The following is a 19,884-nucleotide window of genomic DNA, read 5'->3' on the forward strand; positions in this document are numbered from 1 at the left end:
GTAGATATTTAAATTCGCTACGATCTACTTTACATTTTATTTCTAAAAACACAAGTAGAATGTGCAGGGGGAAACGATATTTAATAGAAAAACTATGGCAGATATCTTCAGTTGAGAGATGCAGAAAATATACGGTATTCTTCCTTGAACGTTTAATCAAAATTTCATTACCAAATGGCCATCGTTGTGGATGTTACAGACAATTTAAAACATTTTCGTAATAATGTAACCATTTACCTTCTTAAATGAATACTTTATAGTTTGATTAACATCAAAATTCTGTGTAACCCAAGTAAATATTTCTTTCGTATAAAATTAAACGATAGACTCCAATGAATTATCGTACTGTAAATATCGGTAAAAACACCCAAGTCCCGACGAGTCACTCCAGTAGTCGATTGTTAATCGATAATATGTAAAGCATGAGAAACTCTGAACAATCGTCCAATTCAGTGAGTGTTTTTTAATTTATGAATGAAATGAATCGCTAATGACGCGTGTGGACAAAAACGTGCAACAGTTGTTACGACGATTAACATAACAAGAACGTACATGTATAAATATTAAATATGCTCTATTATAAAAAGTAGTTAACCCTCAGTCCCGTTTCCTATACTTCTGAGAGGATTCCTCCATGGAACTTATCCATAATTGCAGATCCTTCTCTATTTCAGGTCGTTGAGCTCCCGGTTCGACTTCGGCGATAATTTCAGACACGGGAATATCGAGACCCGTAACTGTCTGCTTACTCAAACCAACCGCGCGGACAAAATTATCCGTCACGCTGATGAACTGGTGCTCCAAGTAGAAATGTTTGTCTTCCCAATAGATCAACTGTAAAAAATGAGACAATTTTTTAATTGATAATATTACGAAAACGTAAAAAAAACTATTTTATAATTTTTTGTGTATAAAACTATTCTTGTCTTTCTTTTAAAATGTCTTAAGCCATATTAGTTTTAAATGTTATAAGATTCGAAAAATCGCTCTCATTGGTGATTCGATATCGGCGGTGACTCCAATTAATATTGATATTTTGTGTAATTGAGGACCGTGTAATAACGAGGATCGTACCTTCGTGGTGACCTTGTATGGCATAAAAATAGGAATCGCTCGACGGTACCGGGTCGACGATGCACCTTGTACCGCACCTCCGCCTCTTTTAGAGACTGCTGCAAAGATCCCAGACGTATCGTAATAGTGGAATCGTGCGAAATCGAGCTCGCGAAGATATCGAGCGTTGTTCATGTGTCGAAAAACTAGATCTACGTCCTGCGTGGTGCATATACCTGGAAAAAAGTGTTATGATTTAATTAAGAAAAGGTCAAGAATGAATAACTACTCGGTATTCGTAAAATAAGCATACATATACATACGATCCGTGACATGGTAAGAGAGTGCAAATTAACCGTCGGGAAAAAGTGAGTTTAATATACCCGGTCTAAACGAATACAAAGGTAGGTACTTGACAAATATAAAAATGGTATTCCTGTCATCGTATTCCTCGTAAATTATTCATGATAATATTCATAAGATACATACTCTTTACTGTATTCGTCCGTATCAGTAACGAAACTGTTATCACGGTACGATGCGATATCCTTCGATACCCGCTTAATTTTCAAGTCGATATCAACGCCATGAAAGTATAATCGCACAAAAATCTAATCTCAAGGCTAGTTTACGATTTATTTCGGACTATCCGCTTAATATAATATTATTCAGAAACGCGTTCTTAGATATTCGTGAGACAAAGTTTTGAAGCTGTTCCGGTTTAACGCGTGTATTTATCTCTGACCCCTTGTTGACGTCATTCAAGTCGTGTCGAAAGCGTGAAACATCTGTGGCCACGTGATGCAAATGTAGCGAGCTATTTTTCGCGGGCTTTATTTATATATGTATATGTTAAACGGTATCGATGTTGGTTTGAAAGGCCGAAATCCGGAAATGTTTCTCAGATTATTGAAAACTCGTATTTGTGACAAGTATAGATTATTAACTACTCGCGACCAATCTGTTTGTAACATTCCACGATAAACTACGACCCACAATTATTTAAAAAAGGAATATAGAGGAAAAAGACACACGTAGAACGAGGCCCGTTATTTCCAGGTTTAGTACAGCTAGAGTTTAGATCACACATGCGCACTGATGCACAGCAAATTGTACGAATAAACTTTAAATTTACCATAGATAGTAGTGGTATCGAAAATCTTCCTCTTCTTGTGGAAAAGCCTGCCCATGCCAATCGTAAAACCGATTCTCAGGAAATAGTTGACATCGAACAGGACGTAGAGGGCAAGAGCGATAGCCAGCACGCAAGCGCAGACCATTTTTCTGAGTTAGTTCTGGAAAGTGAGGCGAGGAACTAGAACGAGTATGCGGGACCCGATGTTCACGTAGGCACAGTCCGAAGAAGACTGCGAGCGGTCACCGTGAAATTCCAAACGGCGAGGTCGCTTCTTACTACACGCGCATAACCGGTTCCTCAACCTGTGAAGTTTCATCGGAATAGTCGTGCGGTGTATGCGTGTCCAATTCAAAATATTTCACGCGGTCAAAGTACTAGGTCATTTCATTCGTAACGTGACTTTTGTCAACGCCCCTTTAACGTACGGATGAATAATTATCTGTCAATGACTAATCAAACCTATCAGTTCCTTTGTTCTCTACGATCATTGAGAGCAGGTGTTGGTATCGGACGTAGTTTAATCACGCTCAATTCTTCGTATTTCTTGGTGTTTGAGGTGTCCCAGGCGATCATAAATTTAATCAGTTTAATAATGTAACCCTAGAATAATGTACAACTAAACAAATTTTTAAACAACGATCACCATGCACAGTAGTAATCTTTACATGCAATATTCAAGCATTTATTATCCGCATACAATGCAGAGTCCTTAGCGGAACAATATGAAATCAAGTCATTCCTTAAATCACAATTCATATATTTACTAAACTGTGATGGGCTCTTGCACGAACCAAGAACTTTTTAAAAAAAGATCGAAGGTGCGAGATAAATGTACGATAATTATATAATATTTGAAGTAAAACATAATCCCCATCTAAAGAATATTTATTCCTTCTTCTGGACAGTGGTTCAACGACATGATTATCAACACAGTATTATCTGACACAGTGACATTATTATTAACTAGAAGTATAGTAATGTCTTCCAGCGCGTACGCGCGCAATGCTACAACTGTCGAAACTGATTACGTCGTCGGCTACTTAATCGTACTACAATGCCGATTTAATCCAAAATCCGATGGATTAAACTTTACGGATCCAACGGTGCAAATGGCGTCGGTAACGAATATTATGTACTATTTAAAGAATCGGTCGTAAATATTATACAGATTCGACTGTGATTCGACAAATATTCTAACGCTAAAAATGCAATGAAAGGATTGAAACGACGATAATTGGACAGGTTACAAGCACGACAACCGTAAAGCTGAAAATATAATATCATGATTTATATAAAGGCACGTCCAGTGCATTTTATTAAGTCGAACAAAAAGTTCTTGCGTTCAACTTAATATAAATACATATAAACACCGGTATCTCCACGCTTTCATAATACAGATTGTTGCATTTCGGCTATCCTTCGTCATTACCGACGCCAATCGCGCATATAATAAAAAATGTAAATAACGCCACGTGTATCACGGTAACTTTTAACAAAGATTATTCGACAAAGGCGATCTTTCAAGCTTTGGAAGCTCCATCGAAGTACATTTTTATCGACCTCGATTCAATCTTCTTTCAAGTCACTCTGGCACTTGGTTCTACGGTTGCCTGGCAGCTTTCGTAACATATTTCCTAGAGGTATCCATTGAAGCATAGGATCGTCCATGGATACGTTTATTCTTCGCGTGTAAAGAGGCAACGTCACGATCGGAAACCACACTGTCGTGTAACAAAATAGTTTCACGTCTATCCGTCTTTGTACTCTATATTTTGGTTCCCACTGATCGGAAGGTACTTCCTTTGACACCGTGTATACATTTATGCTTCTGATCTTCGCGTTGAATCAATGTTTGGGTAGAGACGATCGAGGAGTACGATCAATAAAAGTTTTAAGCGTAACGATCGTTCACACCGTTTCGTCCTTAAAAAATTGATTCAAAGCTATAGCACGAGTCACTTTAGAGGCGATCTCTAAAATAGATCGAACACCCGACCCTTATACAGTTGTGGTCGCGCAGACGGTAGCGGGAACAACGCCGTTCGCGGTGGACGGCGTGTCCTCTCTTTGTCAGCAGTTTGTCGTCACTGCCGGGGCCTGACGAAGAAGCGCCGATGAGATTTCGTTGCTCTCCAGCCACCTAGCTACTTCCGGTGGCATCTGCGGCCTCACGTGAGGTATCTGAAACGTATGCTTTAATTAATTTACGGCAACTATGCGTAAACAAAGGAAGGAGGAATTCCTCCATGTTTTTGGAAACGGTAGATTCTAATCGTTCGAGTTGGTTTAAAAATTGGGATTTGCACCTGAGTCACGCCCGCCTCGACGCTGCCATTCTGCTTGACACCTCGTTCCATGAGGGAGCCAATAACTGCCTCTGCGCTGCAGTCCAGAACTCTCTGTTTGCAAATCGCGATGGCCCTGATAAAACCGTCGTTGGGGGTGATGAATCGGTGCTCCATGTATACCGACTTCTCGTCCCAATATATGATCTGCAAGAAAGCAAATAGAAAATGTGATCATTCTCCGTTTGTACTTTATGTTTTACAAACCACCAAAATTGACGCGCAGTTTTTAGAGATTATTATTATTATTATATATTTTATTATATATTCCGCGTGCGCTGCGATCAAATTGATAACGAGAAGGATGGAGTACACTTTCCGTTTCGGTGAGTCATACGGTCGTCGAATGGATACAAAATTATAATGTCTAATTAACGCGGCCTGTCGCTGTCGAAGAATCGTTTCGATTTCAACGACGCCACCAGCGCGCCGGCGCCGACGCTAAACGAAACAGGAGGCAAATCTGAACTGGTCGGTATGAAAGTGGTATAAGTCCACGTTCCTTTGTTTCAGGATGATATTCATGTTTGGTAATTTACTCGTATTATGTCAAATGTAACAATCCTACTGTCGAAATATAAAAGCATTCGTGTTCGTAGATTTAAGTTACATTCGCAACGAATATTTGTCTTATTCTGTTCAACAACTGAACTTATGTCGACGCATTCGTAAGAAAATATTACGACACTGAAGCTGTTCTTTAGACAAAATCAATATGCCTTTTAATATTGCGTAACGAATACTCTATTTTTGTTTTCTAATGGATTTACACCGCTATCATAATGAACGACTCACGTAACAATTTACTCTCCCCATTTGCAGGACAAAAGTCAACGATTCTGTTTATTCGATAACTCTTGATTTGACTAGAGTATGCTTCACACGATCGCAATAACAAACAGAAAATAAAAAGAGCTTTATTACGTTTCCAGGAAATGATCGAAAACAAATATCGATGGTTTTTATGAATTCAACAAAGGTGGCTCGGTATTACGATACGAACAAACGAAGAGAGCGCATACCTTTGATGTTATTTTAAAAATAGATAGAGGCTTGAGGAATCGACGATAACGAATGGTCGCTGCACCTTGCACGACACCTGATCCTTGGGAACAGATTTCGCGGTACAAACTCGTCCTCTCGTAGAAGTCTGCTCTGGCAAAGTCCAGCTCGCGAAGGTACCTCGCATTGTTCATGTGATAAAGGAGCGTATCCACGTCCGTGGTGGTGCAAATGCCTAAGAAAATCAAATATTAGAGCAACGTCGAGCGCGCATGCAATGGGACAACACAAGTGATTTATGATTTTACTATAATATTTTTGTTTCAAAGATCAAAGTCGCAAATTACACAGGAATTCTCGAAGGCCGGGGACGCGATCCGACATCGCGAACAGAATGAGAATTGAACAGAGTTAGAGAGCGAACTAATCGTCTTCTTCTAATTCAAACGTTACGAAACAACCAATGTAAGTTTATAAATCAAAAATCACGCGGTGAAAAACAGAAATTAATTTTACCTGTAAAAAATTATTCGACCTCGATCGGTATCAAGTATTAAGGGAATTAAAGACGCGAAAATTTATACATCCAGGTCGCGTGCCCCATCGCAAGATATTCGGGCAACTTCGGTTAAATCAATGTTGCAAACATTAACGCGATCAAATTGAATGGAAGCTCGAAGCCAGACACACGGATTCGAAAACGTGTGTGGAAGAAACGCGAATCGGTTGGTTTCCTCGTCCGTTACAAGGACTAATAAATAAAAGATTAGCATTCGTTGGAATATACAGGCATACTAAACGTTCCGAGGATTTATTATTATTCCTCGTGGCAGGCACGTGGCGTGACAAAGATGTGTATGAACGTTCACGGCGAACGTTCCTCAAGACCACCATCGCGCGAAACGACCACACCGATGCCGACGAAACAAGTGCAGACTCGTCAACTGCCAAATTCACCATGTTTACGTTTTGGCCCATTGCTGGTTCAGCTTTGCAGAATTTAGCCACGCTAGCACCCTACACAATCAATACTAGCGCGGATTTGCGACACGAGCAACCGGACGGCCAACTGATTCGCGCATGGTAGGTCAAGGTTTACGGGAACGAGACCAAGATAAGTAGCTGAATTGTAAGGATTCTGGGCTTACGTGTACACAAGAAGGAGCCTTAAACGCATATTCGTGGAATCTTTGCTTACTCGAACATGACGTTTTGCTTGTGTAGTGCTTATAATTCTACGGTATCGATATCCTCGCAGAAGCAACGCGAAAAGGAATTTTCAGAGATGACGTTTCATTTTAGATTACTGATAACATTTGTTCGGCAAATCCTGTATTCGACGCAATTAGACGTTGAAAATTATTCCTCTATCCATATACTGTATGCCAATTATACTATTAACGGAAAACAATTTACGTTAATCGTCGTCCCGAAGAAGTTGGAGCTAAATTACTCGTAATTAGATTTCGGATTTATCGATAATATCGATGTTACAGGCTTGTACCAACTTTGTTTATTTGAACTTGAGTTAACGTTAAGGAATTTACTTGAAAAAACCACATACGTTTCGCTATAAATATATGAAATCACCAGGCTATCAATCACTTTTCTATGCAAGGGATCAACGTACCATAGACGGTTGTCTCGTCAAGAATGTGCACCTTTTTCTTGCAGAAACGCGCGAAGAAGACGGTGAAGAACATGCGCAGAAAGTAGTGAATCTCTATTAAGCCGTACAGCAACACGATGGTCCCAAAGACGCCGGTCAAGATCCAGCAGGTGATCATCCTGACGAAAGCTTTTTCCTTTCCACCCCGTAACAGCACAGGAAGGAAACCCGCGTGGTCAGACTTTGGAATTTCTCCACCGCCGGGAAGCCACGCTTCTCTTTATCGATTCGTGGTCGAGTTGGACGGCGTTTCGTGGCTCGTTTCTCGCCAACCCAGTGCCTTGCCGTTTGGCTAACATGACAATAGATCACATGCGTACCACCGCATCGTTAAGAGTCTCATTTTGGAGGTTCGAGTCGGGATCGTGCAACCGTGCAACCATGCAACCATGAACCATGAACCATGAAAAAGTATTCCTTTAACGTTCTCTTATCTATCGACAGGTACTTGAAACTCTGGAACATGATAAATGACGAAGTCATGAAACGCCTGTGACAAACGTCATTACACTTCTATGGGAATAGCTGCGTGTGTTTGTCATTAACATCGTGCACACGGAAGATTCCACTGGTCGAAGTGCAGAGTTTTACTATCTTGAAGGCTACACGTACAATAATGAAATAACACGACGTAATCACCCAGTGATTAATCTAATACGTTTGCTTACCGATGCAAAACAATTCGGGCGGTTTCTTGTTTACATCTGGAAGCACAACCGCGGCGGCTCGTGATTATCCCGCTAAACCAGTCTCTCCTAAACTGACGAGTCACGGAGTATTTTCATTCGTTTGTATTGATCTCCAAAATGAAAACGTATAATTAATGCTCAGATCTATTTCATTTTTAAAGATAATTATTCGTTTTAATTTTTCACAAAACACTCGTTCGTATCGAACGAAACGCTAACATCCCACGAAAAGTTTTGCGAAAGGTTGTTCTAAACAAACGAAGTGACAAATGTTAGAAAACACCACGATTCGACGAAATCGCGACGTTTTTGCCAGCTGGCAGTGGATCTGTGGATCGTCGACGGACGAACGAGACGATAAAAATAGGTATCGATGATCTTACATCCTGCGATGCCGGTAATAGTTGTATTCTTCGTCGATGCGCGAACAGCTACAGTGACGAATCGCGACAGGAAGCAGGGGAATACGATGGGAAACTCTTCCGAGAATATTTGTTGGAACAGAACCGTGGCACGGGTGCGATACGACGACAAAGATAGGCAGAGTTTAATCTCGATAATAGATAACGGATAGAAACATTGTTATAGAAATAAATTACTATTTTTTTCATGTAAAATTCATTTTGGTTGTACGAGTTGGAGATTGTTACTTTTATTAAAGAAATAATGTATACAAAATCGTTTATCGTTTATTCGTCATTCGCAATTTATATTTGAATAACTGTAATGATTTCATTCTACAGCTCGAATTTTAATTTACTATATCGAAACGCTGAAAAATAAATCTATACGTCTGTATTGCTTGAAAATCAATAAAAATGACGTCTACTATATCTGTCATGTAAAATTTGCATCTAGATAAGAAATTTGCCCATGTCCAATCAGGCGATTCGATAACGCGACGATCCAAAATTTCGAGGGAAACCTACTTTCGATACTTTCCCCTTTAGGAGTTTCGACGATTGTCAAGCGAATCACGTTCCCTGTTCGTGGTGTTGTACGAGAATGTCGCTCCGAGACTGCGGTGTTCTGTCTGAAGGTTCGCAATGCGCCAGTATGCCGATGCTCTTTCTCGATTTAAGACTATCGTTTCTTATCTTGTGATCTTCTTATCGTTCTGATCGCTCTTTAAGCTCTTAGCAGAGGTTGTCGCGAATCAATGGTCGCAAATGCCTGTCGATAGCTTACCAACCGGAAAGGCCGAGGACGCGCGACCCTGTCTGCGGTGACTGTTCACGGCACGTATCCGCTATCCGCACATTCTCCACGAACTTCACACAACGAAACACAAACACGGAAACGCGTGGACGACGAGGGCGGCTACAAAGTGTCCGTTCGTGTCGACGACATCTCACAGACTGGTGATCGACGTCTTCCCGGGTTCGTCGTCGCCGTCGGCGTCAGGGGCGCCGCGCCGGGACGTCCCTTTTCAGAAGTCGCAGCTGCGCCGAGGACATCCAACCATGAAGCCGGCTCTCCTGGGGGGAGACGAAGCCTCATCGCGCGTTGACGTCAGAATCCTTGCCGTTTGGTTTAATGGAAAACCGAACTCTGTTGTTGTTCGTAGGCAACGGTATTGCAAAAACTACTAAAACAAAATGAATGATGATCAGAACAACTCTTTCTATCGACTTTATCGACTGTGAATGTTAGCGATTACTCGAATCTGTTACGCAAATATGATCTAAGAATGGTTTCTTTTTAATACAATTTTATATATGTATGTATGGTCATTGTTAATAGTTAGTCGTTAATTTGCTAATACGCTCATCTAATTACGTAACACCTTTTGATATACCTATACGTACGTGCCGTTCACTGTGAAAGTGACGTACAAGATTGTGTATTTTAATTAAATGAAAAATATTGATAAAAGGTAATTGGCTTTCCGCGTGTTGTCGGTGTTGGTAGCTAAAGATATTTGTCGGTAGTTTAAAAAATATTTACAAGTGAAATATGTGGCTTCGATATAAATATAAGGGGTAGTTTCTCCCTTAGTCGGGAAAGTAATAGCAACGTAACATGGCATCATTCTTAGGTCGAATCAACGAATATTTGTGCAGTTTCGTAACTGGGCATCAGTTCCCGATATTTACTTTTCAGTGCAAAAGTGAAAGTTGCACGAATTAAAGATACAAAAAGGAATTGAAAATTACCGTCCTTGTCCTTCTCTGGTTTCGCGCGTTGATCCATGAAACATGTGACGTTTACTAACACACTCGGTAGAATATTACGCAGATTATTTATAAAAATAATTGAACGTAGGCTTCCTCGATATTTATTAATAAAACGTTACTTTATTGCCATAGGACGTTAAAGAGCAAATACTGACGCAAAACCAAAACAATATATTGGGACTGTCGATGATACGTATGTACAAATTTGTCATAACAAGGCGTTGCCCGAAACACCAGCGAAATGGTTTCTTGGAAGCGGTCGCGTTTGTTTACTGAGGACCGCAAGCAATGTTTACATTGTTATGTAATTTTTGACGAGGAAACTTAGATACGGGACAAGACAAGTACAAACGGACAAGTACCTTAACGATTTGCGAGGCATGCAGTTTCCCTAATAGAAACGAATCGAAGAAAAAATTTGGTTAATTTGACTGTACTACGTATTTAATTGTTCCAGAATGATACGGCAATTCTCAAAATGACACGGAAAAGACGTTACGAGCTTACAAAAGGAGCGGTTCTTATCGCAAATTTGCATAGATACCGGTCTTACTTGTTTGGACAGTCGTTGAATGGCACACCTCGCGATCGGCGAAAATATTGTCCCTCCGCTGATCCTTCGTCCATATTCGTTTCAAGGGTAGCTATAAACCGGTAGTCTGGATTGTGCGTGGCTCATCTTGCAAATCATGCGTGAGTATACTGTGTGTAATTGCTGCGTAGAGAAAAGATCAAGCATAGCTTCGTTAAACGTTGTTTGAAGGCGAGGCATGCACTAACGATACGACGCGACGCGACGCGACACGACGCCGCGACTGAAAGATTCTGACCAGGAAACGCTTTCCTACTGATGTTTTATGGAAAACGTGTTCGTATGGCCCACGAACGAGCGCGACCACGAAATCGGTACAGAAACAACTCGAGAAAAGAAGTCACGCGCATTGTGAGAATTTGCGATGTCGTAAACATTGTCTACGAACAGACACCAAACGTTCCATTTTCTGAATTTAGTAATGGCGAAACAGATAACGATCGACCTAGCAATGCGATTAAGATTTTTCTTAAAACATTTAATAAGTCAAAATACTATAAGAGGAATTACTATGTTATTTATTATAAAAGTTCTCTTGTACATTACATCTTTAAAAATATACACAAATACTTGGGTATAAGTTCAGTACTTTGTAAGTTATCAAATACTGGACACTTAATCACGACCGTCGAAGATATCCATGACAAAAGGCTTGTCTCCAGGCTCGTATTTGGTTAGAGGTCTATCGTATGGAATGGGAAAGACTGGTACTCCCGCTTCTTCTTCTTTAATCGGAAATGTCGTTGATCCCTTGATCTACAAAATGAATGGATATATTTGAATACTTTTATCTAGGTGATGTTAATGTTGAATAACGATGCTTTTACATACAATAAACTTAGGAATAAATATAACACCGGCTTCGTAACTCATAATATAATGCGAATTCCTAGCCGTTCCCCACGCAGCTTTGCTTAAATTGGCACTGGTGAGAACGAACCAAGGGATTCTCTTAAAGTCGGGCGACAATCTTGTATAAGATTTAATATGAGGCATCGCTTTATCTCTTGCCGAGTGCGTAGCCTTCCACTGACTAGAAAATTCATGAAATGTTTAAAAAAATAGCCACCTAAACGTCATCAAGCATTAGTATAATACAAATGTTTAAATGATGAAGACTTACTATAAATAAGATTCAACCCATTCTTGTTTAGAATGGGTTTGGAGGCTGTAAGGTAAACAACAAGATCCAACCTGACAATCGAAACTTTGTTTGTAATTGTTTATAGAAGGGTAAATGAATTGGAAGTTCGGATGACTCTTCAGTCCCGATGTCGTCTCTCTCGACATAGAAGGTACGATTTCTTTCAGAAGCCAACTCTCATAGTTTGGACCTAAGCTACCGATACTGGAACTCTGAGCAATGATTGGCCATTGTGGCGCATCTGGAGGTAGCGTGGCATGTTTAGAAAGGACAGTAGCTAATTTTCTGTGACCCCAAGAGTTGTAATCCATATCTTTATGACTACCAGGAACCGAAGCTAGGAAGAATACGTTTACCGCTGAAAAATCTGCTCTTCGGATAGCACAGATCCATTCTGTTAAAACTGGTTGTCTGTATTTAGATAAATAACGTTCTAAATCCTTTTTGAAACCTGTAGGTGATTCTCCATCGGTGGTATTTGCCGACTCTGGAAGCGGTGGAAGGTGCGGCGATATCCAAAGTCTGATCAGGACAAAATGCAATCAACGGTATACGCGTTAAGGCTGTTTCTTTGTAACAAGCAAATGCAAAATCAATTTTAAAATTATTTCACCAACCCTTGCGTTCTATTCTCCCAATCATCCATGTATAAATTCGCGGTAGACACAACGACTCGTATGCCATCGTCTTTGTATTTTAGAATCATGACTTTGGTATGATGACAACCAAACCTTGTTGGGATTTCTACAGGTATCATGGTAATGTTTAAGCCTACTTTTTCTGTATCTACCCTTTCTCCAAATAAAATCATCATATCTGTAGATTGGCCAGCCAACAAATACTGTAGGCACAACCAGCCAACATCGACCATAAAATTTATTTGCAAACTAGATACAATTTCTCCCAAACTTCTGTCTAAAATTTCAGGAAACGTTATGGAATACCGTTGGTCGTATGTTGCTTTTGATTTTTGAATTCTTGTAAAAAATATGTGATACGGTGCTGAAAGAGCATATTTTATGTCAAAGTATCCTGGTTCAACCACAGATACACGAAGCCCTTGTTGTTTCATCATATTAATAACTTTATGTCTGATTTCATCTTTAGCCTTTGCAGACTTACACGATTGGAAAATTTCAATCAAAGATTGCTTGGATGAACTAGAACTCTGGCCACTACTTGAATTTATATCTGTACTTTGTGTAGATTCTTTAACATTGTCACGATATTCGCTATTACTCGATTTTGATCTTTTTCTTTCGCTTTCATCGGTATTAAAACTATTATTTCTTTTTGTTCCTTGTAGAGAATTATCCCCTCCCATTCCTCCCTCTGTTATTTTGAGACTGTCGAGTTCCTGCCTCATCGTATAAACTTTACTGTTGTCTATGTTATTTTTAACGTTACTGGTACAACATCTAGAAAGCGCTTCTGCTTGTTCATCCATTCCCTTCAACTTATTCTCCCTTCTTTCAGTCATTATTTGCTTATGTCTTTCTACTTTATCTTTTAAATTCTGTGTGACAACATTATCTTTACTCAAAATGCTACAATATGTAACAACAACTTCTGAATCTGGAACTTTTGCCACAGTTGACAAACTGCTTGTACCGCTATTTCTCTCTTTGATCATTACCATTCGCAAAACATTTAACTGATCCTTTAAAAGCGATCGGTCGGAGCATTCAAAATCAAGATCATCTGGTATCTTTGTTTCTAAATAATTTACTACAATTTTTTCCACTAAAACAAAAGATGTTTACTATGTGGATACACTTATTAGAGAGTTGTAAACAAATACATATTTACTACTCACAATGGGGATGTGACATTTCTTTGAAATGAATTGGATTTTTTCGATAACATTTTTCCATGTAGGGGCACAATTTCTTAACTAAACCTTGCATGAAATATTCCAAATTTTTTAAATCACATAAAACTAAATTTTAACCTTAATATCAATTAAACTCTCTTACCATCGTTACTGGAAGAACTGGATGCCATTTCGTATTACACTTATCCTTGTAGAGCAAATAATTAAACGTAGGTAATTTGCAAACTTGCACGTAATACAGTAAAATTACACGTTTTGCTTAGTTCTACTCTCAATATGTTATCATTGTTATCAGAAAATAACAAGTTACCATCTATAGTTATAAACGAGGAAACTAGATGTCACTACGATCACAATAGCGCAAGCGTAGTTCAAATCGAAATTAATTTCAATTGCGAACAATTTGGCGGAAATGACACGAAATACGTATAAAAAAGTTTAAAATTTTGCAATAATTTACGTCAAGTACAAGTCATTGCGATAATAACGTGTTAAAATGCTATGAGAATATATTATAATTGACAGAATTATAGTGAAAAAAGTGACACGTGTAATACATGTTTTCGCGGTCTTTATAATCGGCAAGTTTGTGAACAATGAGAAAAATTAGTTGACTAATTTCGTTCAACTTATAACATCCACGATAAGGTTTACCTCGCAAATAATAAGATCTGTGAAGAAAATAAAGGAAACAATAAAGGAATACTTGTTAGAATAGCCGCTTGAAAAAAATGAAAAGATGCAATTAAGTCTACGAGCTTGACAATTGATCACAACAGTGATATTAAAGAGCTTTGCGATACATCAAATTTTAAGTATATTTTAATTAAATCATGTCTGACCATCAGAGTATATGAAAAAAATTGTTACGTAATCGTGAAACGTTAACGTGCGATGTAAGTCAACCTCGCGGGCAGCACGGTAACGCAGGCGTAAGGTCGTTGCGTCTATTTTTGTTCGTTTGCCACTGAGAAATTTATTTCTCGATTTAGCTTTTCTCTTCTTGTCAGTGGAATTGGAATTGACGGAATCGCAAAGTTTATTACTATTGGCAATGTGGAACCTTTTATCGGTTTTTAGCACCATAACAAGGTTCACGTAGAAGGAGTACGTACATCAAGGCTCCATATTCTCAGAGCGCATTTAAAGGTCAACAAATTTATATGAACTGATGTAGTACATTTTATACTTAGACAAGCCCCTGTTTTCTTAGTATTTGCAGTTCGACAAAGAAATCTTGAATGGTGCGAGAAAAGTTCAATGGCCAGAAAAAAAGTCGAGTTTGTGAGGGGAAACGATGATAAAAATCGGCGATGGACGATTAAAAACGTCTCGCCGCCTAACTGCGCGTCCTTAACCAAACTCGTGTCGAGTACTCAAGTTTCAACGAGGAAACTCCGCGACCGCAGCCTGATGTTCAACGATCGGGCTCCCGAAAGGGAATTGCGCCCTCGAATTTCCATTTTCCAAGGACAATTAGTTGCGACGCAAAGAATAAAAGATGAGTCGATCTTAAAAATCGGTCGTTTAATATGCATGAGCATAATTTACTTAGGCACGACAGTATCGGATTGATTAAATTAAAAACGTCGCGGAGAGAGCGCATATTAACCACGATTTCATGAAAATAATTGGATACAATTAAAGAACTGCAAATTGGGAAGCGCGGCCAACATTGGATCTTCTTTCGAGCATAGCGAAATTAGAGGGAGAACTTTCGAAAACATGGAAACCCTTTCGGGAGTGAAACAAACTTGTTCGTAAAAACGTAAGCGGCAGATTAACTGCACGGTTTCTATAAAACTTTCTAATTCAGACGACGATCGGAGTTGAGATAGAGTCGAAAGGCCGATACTATTATACTAGGAATGATTAAATTATTGAAAAAGATTCATTCGGATTTCAACGGATAAACAATTGTTTACTTTTGTATACGTCATTCACAAATCAATGGGAACAGTGAGAAAACTTTACTACGCCCGATTTACTACGTAACAACGGCATTTACTTGGAATCGATTCTTCCCTATTTTCGTACCTAGTATTTTCAACTGAAGTGTTTCCCACGATGTTTCTAGAAGTTGTACGGTGATCCATGCATATTGGATGGAATCTTGATTTAACTCGGTTCCGGGTAAGTTAAGGGGTTGCATATGACGTAATCTAGATATAACTTCGGGGTGGGATAAAAAAAAAAACTTTAAATATCGTCGAAGCATAATAAATAGGTATTACGTAACAAATGATCGAGACTTGGTTACCAACTTGTCTGTAATTGTGAGGAAGAGAAGAGTAATTAGCATTTTAGGCATCCAAAGTTAGAATCTTATCGACGTGTTTTCCATTAGTGCATCTACTATCTCGTTGTAGTAATAGTTCGATGACAACTGACAGTTCACACGAGACACTAGAGAAACTTGCAAATGTTGATTATATATAAACACGATAACCATAGTGCATTGTTCGATGAATGCTTCTAGTTATGTGTTAGCTATATAACTGCAAACATGCCACGTATCATCAACGTCGATTTTCTCGTAAACCAAGCGTCGGCGTCAGAGTAAAGAATTTTTACCGTAATTCCTTTTGAGCGAACGTTAACTCGAGCTTCGAGTCAGTCCCGCTTGATCACTCACGAGTTACGCGAAAACACGCATCGTGGAAGTACGATAGTTTGACGGCGTGTTTAACGCGTCCGTGAGGAAGTAAATAGTAACAGAGTTAAATGTCACGCGGTAAAGGCAGAGGGCGGATACGGAGAGGAACCGAAAAGTGGGTATTCGTCAGGCTTGCAGGATGCGGAGAGTAGGAGAGAGAACGAAATAGAGAGAAAGGGGGTGGGAGAGATGCCGTGCGACGAGACGGCTCGGTCCGCTCAGTCACCGCCCAGACCGCGCCGCGAACGATTCTTCCGAGGGGGTTGTCGGCATTTTTCGATTCTCTTTTAACGTTACCTGTGTCGGCATCACTTCCGGTGTCGTTTACCCACCACCAACAATCTCTCGAATGCCTCTTAGTTTCTGTGTCGAACGTCTCGCGCACGTGCACGGACTTTCCGGTTTCTCATTCGGAGAAATTTACGCCCCGCGTATCCCTGGCGACGGCCGCTGATCTAGGCGTCGCGTGACCGCGCGGTTCTTCCGCGTCGAACGGCGATACTCTTGCCTCGATCGCGTGGTGAACCCCAAGTGTCAAGTATAGAAGTAGTGCCGTGGTGGAGTCTACCAGAACGGATCCCGTGGTAAGCCGTTTCCTCTGGAGGCTCTCAGAAGGCAATCAAGATCCATCGCCGCCCGGAAATGCCGGAAAGTCAAGGTCATTTCGAAACGTTCTTTTCGAAAATCCTAACGTAATCCTTGGCTGAACATTTTCAACTACCATCCATTCGCGTCCCGCAGTGGTTCCAAATCATGAGAATGTCAAACTTCAATGCAACGTACGCTGGTAACGGAATGTAGTCCTCGCCGTTACGAGTATACATGTAGATATTACCTCTTTCTCGATATTACTTCCCCGCCCGCAAAGGCCAAAATTGTTACTATTTGGTCTTTCTCGATGAAAGTTTGCCGACCCCTTGCATAGAACGAGAGTTCGGTCGTTGGTGAAAACCCTCCACTTGACCTACCGCCACTTTTATCGTTTCTATTCCATTCGAAACGGTTGCACGCTTTAACAACTGCCGCGACTCTCTTGCCGGAGTATACAACTAATTACGTCGAATCTTGGAAGTTACTTCGGCAAGTTCGTATTCGAGGCAATGCAACTATAATTTTCCAAGAAACAAAAGTTTTCACTTCGTTGTTGGAACCGTATAACGGAACAATGAGAGTAATTTTTTGTACAGCGTTCTTCGCAAACTTCCCTCGTTCGTTTTCGAAAGCTTGCATCCAGATTCTGCTAAAGTTCGAACCGGACGCTCGTCAAACGCCGAATACAATTTTCCAGTATTTCACGAATTTCACTTTTCTTCTTCGCGTTTTCATACAAGTTTTGAGTTGAAAATGTCCGGATGCACGAACATACCCTTCACGATCCTAGTTTGAGAAACGCTTCAATATTCAGACGAGTGGTCTCCTGAAACTATTCCCGTGGTCCATTTTTCTCGAGCCATTTATAAAGGTTTTCTCTTGCGAGCAATTGTTTAGAATCGAATGCTTCGCGGATCTCGTAACTTTCGAAACAAAAGACGTTTCGGGTCCCTTGGTATCTGTACCGCTTTGTTTTCAACCCTCCGAAAGGTGGAGGGGGACAAGAAGGATTCCAGGGATCATTGTATTCGTATTACGTTAGTTGAGTTAACGCGGGAAAATCGTTCAACGAATTTATCCCTCCTCGTGACCCAAGGAATGTTAAGCGACATGCCTCTTCGCGAATGTATACACACGCGTACGTAGTTTCTTGTTCCTTCGATTGTACCAAGTAGTAATGTCACTTTGCCGTTTACTAACACCTCGAATCATTCACGCTTGAGGTATTATTAGAAAGTTACGAGTCAGATTGCTATACGACATAAATTTTCTGGATATCGATATATTTGAAAGCAGTGCGAGTTCAACGTTTACACGTGCGCGGTCAAGATGTAAAAACATCCTGGAGTATCGATACACCCATTAGTTCAAATTAACTGGCATTGGATAGTTCCCTCGTAAACCGTTGTTCGTCGTATAAATTACAAATCAAATATCTGGCCACCTCGTAACGCATAATCCGAGTCGACAGATATACGATGTCATTTTTTTGTCGACAAATTATTCGCTCGATCTATAATCCCGCGCGAAATACTTCCAAAAAACGATTTTCCTCGACGTACACGAGTTTATCGAATTATTCGTCCTCGACGTCCTTCGTTTAGGGAAAATTGGATTTTTATTGGCACGTATTAAACGATGTTTCTGTTTGCACGTGGAAATGTTGGCGATCGTCTTCGATAACTATAAGGGACTTATCATAGAATAAATTGTGCTGAAGATGTATAAAAATAATAGGAATATTAACAATTTGTAACAATTTATAAGTAAAACGCAACTTACTTGAAAACTGGGAGTTCGAAGCTTCCAAAGACGGCACGCTATAAATAAATTCATTGCGGTAATCACCGGCATTCTACTTTTATCTTGATGCAAGTAAATTGGACGAACCGCCCCTTGTTCCACGTTAAATCGAGTAGCGTAAATAAACGTGTCAGTTTCGTGGGTTTCTTCGATGCGTTTTAAACGATTCCTAAATTATTAATCAACATGTTTAAACGAGAAATGCTGCTTGGATGTTTCCATGGGAGTCGTTTAAAGTGTCGAGTGTAGCGATGAGAATTTTTAAAATGGAACTCGTCCCATAAGACGACGTACAAGAAACGGTAGCTCCTTGAATTGGAATGGGGTGTATGTACTTTAGATCCGTCTTCGAGCGAAGCGGCCATTTACATCTGTTCACAGCGTATAAAGGAGAAGAAACGACTTTCTGTCACCACTCCATCGTCCTAACGCAACCTCTTATTTTTTGAACGAATAATCTACCGAACAAAGTAATAATAGCAATGCAACGATCAAGACGTTTTTACGATAAAGCCTTTTTCCGGTTTTAGTCCGTGAAAAACATCGTCGAGCTTAGGCTTTTGACATTTTATTCGAACATAGATTCTTTGATTTGTATACAAAGTTCAATCTGTAAATGCGGATTGGTTCTGATCGATCGCGTATTTATACAAAATTTGTCGACATTCCCCAAGGATATTTGCGCGTTTACGAAAGCTTCTACCTTTGAGCTCGACCTTTGAAACTTTTAATTCCACGTAACATCGACTACTAGAAAACACGATGATCTATGCTCTTTGAAATTGTTTTACGCAACGGTTCCTAGACGAAACTGTAGCTAGGTGTAGGTCTTTGTATTTTTGTACGATTTAACGATCAAATTTACAATAATAATATTAGATGAAATGTAATATAAAATTCCACCTCTTTGCTTTTGATCTGTTTCTTTTTTTACGTAGCTGTGCATGATCTCTTAAACGAGTTTTTCGCTCGATTGTTTCGAGAGGTGCACGGACTCGAGTCGTCCATTTCAATGGCCTGCATAAAGATTCTCGTTAAAATACCGGGCTGCGAGAAGGACGACAGAGAGAGAGAGAGAGAGAGAGAGAGAGAGTAAGAGAGAGAGTGAGAGAGTGAGTGTGAGAGTGAGTGTGAGAGTGAGTGTGAGAGTGAGTGTGAGAGTGAGTGTGAGAGTGAGTGTGAGAGTGAGTG

The 19,884-nt window shown here is 39.9% G+C and overlaps 4 protein-coding genes across 7 annotated transcripts in view; 1 reads left to right on the plus strand and 3 right to left on the minus strand.

The window, feature by feature from the left end:
• Nucleotides 1-137: 137 nt before the first annotated feature.
• Nucleotides 138-2,437, minus strand: LOC128873866 (protein THEM6). Its single transcript, XM_054117821.1, has 3 exons — nt 2,189-2,437; nt 1,075-1,289; nt 138-834 (listed from the first exon to the last, which is right to left on the minus strand). Exons 1-3 carry the CDS (start codon nt 2,331-2,333, stop codon nt 598-600), a joined length of 597 nt encoding a protein of 198 aa, XP_053973796.1. The 5' UTR covers nt 2,334-2,437; the 3' UTR covers nt 138-597.
• A 621-nt stretch (nt 2,438-3,058) lies between these two features.
• Nucleotides 3,059-10,843, minus strand: LOC128873865 (protein THEM6). The gene is made up of 6 exons (XM_054117820.1): nt 10,627-10,843; nt 7,876-9,484; nt 7,169-7,663; nt 5,559-5,773; nt 4,498-4,683; nt 3,059-4,372 (listed from the first exon to the last, which is right to left on the minus strand). Exons 3-6 carry the CDS (start codon nt 7,323-7,325, stop codon nt 4,262-4,264), a joined length of 669 nt encoding a protein of 222 aa, XP_053973795.1. The 5' UTR covers nt 7,326-7,663; nt 7,876-9,484; nt 10,627-10,843; the 3' UTR covers nt 3,059-4,261.
• Nucleotides 10,844-11,157: 314 nt separating this feature from the next.
• LOC128873859 (probable tyrosyl-DNA phosphodiesterase) lies at nt 11,158-13,950 on the minus strand. The gene is made up of 6 exons (XM_054117807.1): nt 13,786-13,950; nt 13,626-13,709; nt 12,427-13,552; nt 11,789-12,331; nt 11,497-11,698; nt 11,158-11,421 (listed from the first exon to the last, which is right to left on the minus strand). The coding sequence occupies exons 1-6, from the start codon at nt 13,811-13,813 to the stop codon at nt 11,281-11,283; spliced, it is 2,124 nt and encodes a 707-aa protein (XP_053973782.1). The 5' UTR covers nt 13,814-13,950; the 3' UTR covers nt 11,158-11,280.
• A 2,590-nt stretch (nt 13,951-16,540) lies between these two features.
• LOC128873857 (transient receptor potential-gamma protein) overlaps nt 16,541-19,884 on the plus strand; it is a 69,452-nt gene continuing 66,108 nt past the window's right edge. For 3 of the 4 annotated variants that reach the window (XM_054117802.1, XM_054117803.1, XM_054117804.1), the window contains exon 1: nt 16,541-16,957. The gene's annotated coding sequence lies outside the window, so the exon portion shown is untranslated. The remainder of the gene's footprint in view (nt 16,958-19,884) is intronic. The other variant, XM_054117805.1, reaches the window with a different exon arrangement.

The sequence above is a fragment of the Hylaeus volcanicus genome, chromosome 3, assembly GCF_026283585.1.
Source record: "Hylaeus volcanicus isolate JK05 chromosome 3, UHH_iyHylVolc1.0_haploid, whole genome shotgun sequence".
Lineage (NCBI taxonomy): Eukaryota > Metazoa > Arthropoda > Insecta > Hymenoptera > Colletidae > Hylaeus > Hylaeus volcanicus.

What these genes read in the sequence shown, in the direction of transcription:
- LOC128873866 (XM_054117821.1), bottom strand. Translation starts at nt 2,333, where the DNA reads ATGGTCTGCGCTTGCGTGCTGGCTATCGCTCTTGCCCTCTACGTCCTG. An exon ending in CGATACCACTACTATCTATG is followed by an intron (nt 1,290 to 2,188) that starts GTAAATTTAAAG and finishes ACTTTTTTCCAG; the next exon opens with GTATATGCACCACGCAGGAC. An exon ending in CATACAAGGTCACCACGAAG is followed by an intron (nt 835 to 1,074) that starts GTACGATCCTCG and finishes CATTTTTTACAG; the next exon opens with TTGATCTATTGGGAAGACAA.
- LOC128873865 (XM_054117820.1), bottom strand. Translation starts at nt 7,325, where the DNA reads ATGATCACCTGCTGGATCTTGACCGGCGTCTTTGGGACCATCGTGTTG. An exon ending in TGACGAGACAACCGTCTATG is followed by an intron (nt 5,774 to 7,168) that starts GTACGTTGATCC and finishes TGATTTTCTTAG; the next exon opens with GCATTTGCACCACCACGGAC. An exon ending in TTTTTAAAATAACATCAAAG is followed by an intron (nt 4,684 to 5,558) that starts GTATGCGCTCTC and finishes GCTTTCTTGCAG; the next exon opens with ATCATATATTGGGACGAGAA.
- LOC128873859 (XM_054117807.1), bottom strand. Translation starts at nt 13,813, where the DNA reads ATGGCATCCAGTTCTTCCAGTAACGATG. An exon ending in CAGTTCTTCCAGTAACGATG is followed by an intron (nt 13,710 to 13,785) that starts GTAAGAGAGTTT and finishes ATTTCATGCAAG; the next exon opens with GTTTAGTTAAGAAATTGTGC. An exon ending in TGGGTTGAATCTTATTTATA is followed by an intron (nt 11,699 to 11,788) that starts GTAAGTCTTCAT and finishes TGAATTTTCTAG; the next exon opens with TCAGTGGAAGGCTACGCACT.